The 6,812-nt window shown below is 33.1% G+C and overlaps 1 protein-coding gene across 4 annotated transcripts in view; it reads left to right on the top strand.

The window, feature by feature from the left end:
* The window catches only part of LOC110025090 (coiled-coil domain-containing protein SCD2-like), a 151,831-nt gene that overhangs the window by 123,091 nt on the left and 21,928 nt on the right, over window positions 1-6,812 (top strand). For all 4 annotated transcript variants that reach the window (XM_020725371.1, XM_020725364.1, XM_020725381.1 and 1 more), the window contains exons 14-15: window positions 1,063-1,107; window positions 1,961-2,001. In XM_020725371.1, coding sequence (XP_020581030.1) covers window positions 1,063-1,107; window positions 1,961-2,001 — 86 coding nt within the window. The remainder of the gene's footprint in view (window positions 1-1,062; window positions 1,108-1,960; window positions 2,002-6,812) is intronic.

The following is a 6,812-nucleotide window of genomic DNA, read 5'->3' as shown; positions in this document are numbered from 1 at the left end:
TGGGAAAGGAACTACCAAACAGAAGGTGCCCGTTGCCTATGTGGATCCCCCCCGACACTGTTGTTACTGTTACTGCGAATGATGTGATGTTGGCACCTTCAAACCCCATACAAAATAATATTGATGGACTATTACCTACAAGTGATAGTGTTCAGACTGATAATCAGGAGAGTCTCGTAGCTCCACTTCTTCAGGAAGTATCTGGTGTAGAGGCAACTCATACTTAACATATACTAGAACATATTGTGGGTACTACGGTTGATATTCCTTCTGCTTCAGCTCTACCACCCCATCAGACGGATTCTTCGGAAGAGGAATGACAGGTCTATTCCAAGAGGAAGCAGAAAATAAGGCCGACTCCAGCTCGGAAACATATTGGATGATACATTGGTTATCACTGACAATGACAATCATCTCACCAGCTTATTAGCTTGCTCCTTCCCTAGAACTAGAGGTAGAGGCAAGACCAAATTGGGTCGCTCTCTAGTCACCTGATAATATGTATTTCACCACTATTAGGCTTTTTATTTAAGTATCTAATCTATTTTTCTGTTCTTTCTAGTTTTGGAACCATTTGTGATTTTTGTGTGGGCAGGGTGTCATGCTTAGGCCCTCCTACATATTGTATTTGTATCTTTCTTTCTATTTAATAAATTAGCCTTTTTGGGCTTTCAAATATATATATATATATATATATATATATATTTTTTTTATAAAAATATACTGTCTAATATGTTCCTTCTGCTTCAGCCAGCCCCGATGCATTAGATTCGAAGTTACACACCTGTGCCATCCAGACTATGCAACTTGATCTTTTTATACTTTTTTGAATGATTATTCTTTAGTTGGATAATGATATTGGTGATGTTTTACTTTGAACCTATTCTTATTTCCTCTGCATTTCAATTCTGTTTTTCTTTGAAAGTGGTACACATTTGTGCCATCCAGACCATGCCACTTAATCTTTTGATACTTTATTGAATGATCATTTTTTAGTTGGATAATGATATTGGTGATGTTTTACCATGAACCTTTGGATTGAGAACAAGTTTGTTTGTACAGGGTCATTGTTTTCACAAGAAGGGTCAAATCCTTTAGAAGCTTTTGGTTAGTTCTTCTGTACTCATTTGCCTCTGTTTGATAGAGTTTGTTCATTTCTGAATGTCATTTTTTTAAGAAGTACTCATTTTAAAACTCTAAAAATTGGGATTTCTCTAGAATTTTTGTTCTTTATGAATCACTGATTTTGTTTTTATAGCAATATAGTTATTCTTAAAGCTTTAATTCTCCTTTTCTAATAGGATATTTTGATTGGCACCTTTCTTATTTTAATATAAAACATATTATAAAGATCTAAGCATTCGGGTCTCTCTCAAGGATTTTGTTTTTGTTTCCGTTTTTATTTTTATTTTTCCGAGTAAAGTAGTCTAAGAATCATTTATTTAGTTTTAAATTTACAGTTTGGCCGGCTAAAAATTATAAAATGATATAAAATATCATTACGTTTTTTAATTTTGATGGCATTTCGATCATTTCTTTTGGAAGATATGAAATATATGTGATTGTGGAACATTTCATGTTAAATACTTTGTGACAAATCAAAGTTTTAATTAGCATTAAGCTATCCTTTGACAAATCAAAGTTTTAATTAGCATTAAGCTATCATTTGACTGATGGCTAGCAAATCACATGGGACTGTTCTATCAATCTTTTTATATATATTTAATGTGATATGTTATACTTAACATGCTTGATATTTTCATAAAAAATAATCAAATTATATTAAATTTGAATTTTTTTTATTTTTAAATATTAATGGCCAAACTGTAAAATGTAATAAGGTTGGTGATTTTTAAGATACCTCATGATTGTGTTTGACGTCTTTTTACTTTTTTTCCGGCGGCATATTTTGATTGAAACCCCTTTCCTGCTTTTGAACCTTGAAAATTTTTCTTATCAGAGTTGAGCCAGGAGGAGTGCGCAGATGTTCAATTCAAGCAGGTATGAATGTATCTAACATCCTTTATTTTCACTGTTTCCTGGCTTTACTTGTCCAAACCGACAATGTTATTTTGGTAAGTCGCAAGTTTAACTTAAGAAGCACAATCTTAGGTGCCACTTAGCATCACTCTTGTTTTTTATTTTTTATTTTCTATTTTGTTTTGTTTTTATTTTGTCTTGTCACAAAACACCAAAAAGTTAATTAGTGTTTTCAAAAGCATACTAATTTTTTTTACAAATATATTTATAAATAGTTTTCAAAAGATTATCTTTTGTGTTTAAAAATATTTATTTGGTCTTTTCTATATATATATATAGAAAACACACCAAATAAATATTTTTAAACACAAAATATAATCTTTTGAAAACTATTTATAAATATATTTGTAAAAAAAATATGCTCTCAGTGAATGTGTACTTTAGACTGTAAAATTAAAAACTACGAATTTTCCATGTCATAAACTTAACTTCGGCTGCAGCAGAAGGATTAATTATATAAGTCCAGGTACATATAATGGTGTAGTTATTGAATGGTGATGGAAAGGTTGATTTAAATGGTAGTTGAGATGTTTGTTCGTGACTTCCTAATTGACTATAATTAGAATTAAATACTAGTTTTCGTTGAATGGATTTTGCTTAAATGGTGCTATAAAATGTTCAGGGATCTTGGGAAGTCCAAAGATATTTATGTTTTATTGGACACTACTAAAGTCCAAGGTTATAGTTAATGATGTTGTCTATCCGCTTGTACTAGTCCAGAGAGTTTTCAAGATTGCTTCATCCGTCTCTCTGATCCATTGCATTACCTCGTCCCTCTTTATGTATCTTTGAATTTAATAAAGATCTAAATTCAAATATTCAGATCATGTTTGCTTTATTCCTTTGTAGCTGTTCTATTTAGGAAATTTTTTTTTGGCCTATGAGAAAACAAGAATTATCTACCTACCTACTTGAATCTTATTTGTTCTCTAGAATGCTTGACGAATGGACAATAAAGCCTTCTTCATATTTGTAGGTATTATCAAAGCACTTTCCTTGGCTCTTCCTTATTGAATCTGTTCCTCTTCTCTTCCATTGCCCAACAAGATTGCAATAAATGATACCACCTCATGGGTGGAAACTGAGGAAGCACGTCTTTGGAGGTGTTGAGATTTGTATCTTGTTTAGGGTCCTAATGATAAAAAGGAAATATAGTAGCCTAGAGGTATATTTGTAAAATGTTGTAGTACTCTATATAAGCCTATTTCATGAATGAATAAAAGATTTTTTTAGCAGTTAGTTCTTTTTGGTACTAAAGCTAAACCCTAAACCTAGCTAGCCAAAATCTCTTTCTGTACAAATGAAACCGAAGCCCACGTAACCCAGGAGCCGAAGACCTCTTCTTCCACCCGGGCGAAAACCTTGCACCATTCTTTCTTGTGCGCATGCGACAGAGGAGCCCATGACCTCCCTCACCCAGCCGCAGCTCCATCCTGACCCAACCACCAGATCGCCGCTCTTCACCCGACCACCACTCCCTCACTCAGCCACCAGGCCACTGCTTGGATAGAGAGGGGATGAACAGCTTTAGAATGTTGGAGTAAGGGGATATGGGAAAAGTGTGGAGGATGTGTTACTATTACTTTACAGATGCATGAGACACTCTTATTTTTTGTCTGCTGAGTCATTTGTTTCCGTCTTTGTAAGACTAAGTAGTATATGTGATTGAGTGTGTCGGTTGTGTTGTAAGACCAGTGAGTATATCTGTGGATGAGTATGTTAGATGTGTTGGAAGACCAGATAGTACTTGTGGTTGACTGTGTCGTGTAGTTAAGAACAGATAGTATATATGATTGATTATGTCGTGTGGCCTTTAAGACCAGATATTATTTGTAGCTGACTATGTCGTATGGCATTTAAAACTGCATAGTATCCGTGATTGACGATATCATGCAGGTTTTAAGACCTGGTAGCATCTATGGTACGACATCCAACAATTATATGGATCATATCTGATTATCGGTTGAGCTCTTTTTTTTCAATCACTACTCTACATAATATTTTAAAAAGAAATGTCAGTTGAAATCCACATTACTTATAGCAATCACGATCCCATTATCATAGCAAATACAATGTATAATTATAAATGGATACAAGGCAGAAAATCATATAGCCACGAGGACGAGAAACAGTTATATGAATGCAAAGAATTGACTTGTATGCATGCAAAACATTCAAATATATATTGAAAAGCCAGCAATGTGCGTACACTTACAAGATGGAGCATTTACTTTCACTATATATCAAACAACTTATCTTTTACATTTATGTAACCCAAAGTTTTTCATATCACATAAAAGATCACTATTCCAACTTTGAAATGTGAAAACACATTTAATGCATTGGTAAAAATGCATTATATGTAAAATCAAATTACCAAATCATGTATTTCACTCACCTAGCATGAGTTCATGAACACTACAAAATCCTAAAATTATAGTAAGATAATCTAGAAATACAACTCACACTACAACAAAGTCAACAACGACCAACCGAACCACTACCAAAGCAACCACAATCACGGCCAATTTAACCCAAACAAGAGCAAGCTCAACAATAATCAATGAAACCCCAACCAAAGCAAGCTCAATCACAACCAATAATAGCCCAACCAAAGCAAACGCAGTCCCTTGATTGTTTTTGCAAAACTACAGTAATATGAAATACATGAAATGCTTGAATTCATAACAAATGTTAAAATGGAAATGTATGGAAGAAAATGAATGTTCAGAATATTGTGAAAATGAAGTTCCCTTTTACTGGTTTTTCCCTTGGAGCCATGAATCGTCCCCTGCCCCCCTCTACTGATCGCACAAGTCGCTCCTACACTGCAGCATAGTTGTTTGAGCCTTCAATGCGCAAAATCAAGAGATGGGGCAGGGAGAAATGAAAGGAATGTGTCACCTTAACTGAGATCCAATTAATCCTAACCATTCGATCGATCTGACTGTTGCATGTGCAACTAAGTGCAAAGAAAAGGTCGCTGCTACCATGCTGACGCTAGATTAGGGGATTAATTAAGGACAATTAAACTTATAACTTCATAATTTTGTATATTCTCATACGTTAAAAATTCATGCATAGTGCCTATGTATTCATATATATATGCAGAGTTGTTAAGTCAAATATAATAAAAGTACGTGTCCAAAAATCTGCACAAGTTTTCAAAATTATGAAATGTAAAAGTTGTATAAGTCACTCATGACTACTTGCCCAGATGCTCCCAATCCTTCCTAAAAGTCAACGCAAGGTGAGCAACAAGAAACACAGCGAAATAATTTAGGCTAAAATAAGATTTTATAGACTAAAAAGAAACATAGTGTATGTTCAATGTAACTCATGTACATGTCCACAACATATGTCACAACATATTATAATCATAATAAACATGATATGTAATGCAGGGAATTATAGTTATATAAAATATGTATTTCATCTATTTATGTGTAATCATAAGCATATTCATAAGAATCATCAATCTAATCATAGAAATGTCATTTGTATTTGTATAAATTTCAACTAATTACATGTCATGTCATGGATCTTAACATAGCTCGAAGGTTATACTAATTAATGATAAAAACTAGGCTCCTCCTTACATAGCAGTTATCAATAAAACTCTGTTACCAATGGTTACCTATATTTTGTTCCCATCTGATCTCAACAGTTCTTGGAGCTTCGTCTTCGTCTGAATGTTAGGAGTCAGAAATCTCATCACTTTATCTTACGTACTTGCAATCGTTCATATAATACGACTCGTGATATCTCTTAAATTATAATTCTTGTAATAAATATTTATCATAGACATTTCATATATATGCATGAATCGTAATAAACAATCCATGCATGCAATGATTTTATAAACATATTCATCAAATTCATAGTATAGTAAGATTATAGGTATCTTAAGGAGCAAATAAAATTTACATTCATATAATCGCATATATTCACCACAATATATAGAAAACTTTAAATGTTATGATGAAACATAATCACATGGAAACCTATAGATTGTTATTTTTCGTAAGTTAGCATAAGATTATTTTACTTGAATTGACAGAGCAGCCCTATAATGAGTTTTCTCAAGTTTGCCTCGAGCTCGCCGCTTAGTGTAAACAACTTGGAATTTGTAATCCCATAAAAATTCATGAGATTAGTAATTGAGATCTTAATTTAATCCCAAATATGATTTTTTAATTTAATATACTTTGAAGTGGCTTCTCGACATAAATATGCCTCCGCAACGCTTTCCCTGAAAGCAATGTTTTAATAAACATATTCATCATATCATAGCATAGTAAAATCATATGTATTTTAAGGCACGAATAAGTTTTGCATTCATACAGTCTATGCATATATTTATCCACAATATACAGAAAATTCCAAACGCAATTGTGAAACATAATCGTATGGAAATATATAAAGAATTACTTTTCTTAAATTAACCCAGGATTATTTTACTTGAATCGACGGAGTAGCTCTATGGTGAGTTTCCTCAAGCTAACCTCAGGAATTTGTAATCTCTTAAAAATTCATGAAATTTGTAATTGAGATATTTAATCCCAAATATGATTTCTTGATTTTACTTACCTCAAAAGGACTTCTCGACATAAACATGCCTCTCGGATGCTTTTTTATTTTGTTCCCTCTTCCTCCTTTCCCCTTAACTATTCCCAAGTTGTGAAATGGACCTACTGAACAGCGTAGCTCTCGGTTTGGCAGTCCCTTGATTGTTTCTGCAAAACTACAGTAATATGAAATACATGAAATGC

This window comes from Phalaenopsis equestris, unplaced genomic scaffold (assembly GCF_001263595.1).
Source record: "Phalaenopsis equestris unplaced genomic scaffold, ASM126359v1 Scaffold000002, whole genome shotgun sequence".
Taxonomy (NCBI): domain Eukaryota; kingdom Viridiplantae; phylum Streptophyta; class Magnoliopsida; order Asparagales; family Orchidaceae; genus Phalaenopsis; species Phalaenopsis equestris.
The sequence above is the reverse complement of the archived record's forward strand: the minus strand, read 5'-3'. Positions and strand labels throughout refer to the sequence as shown.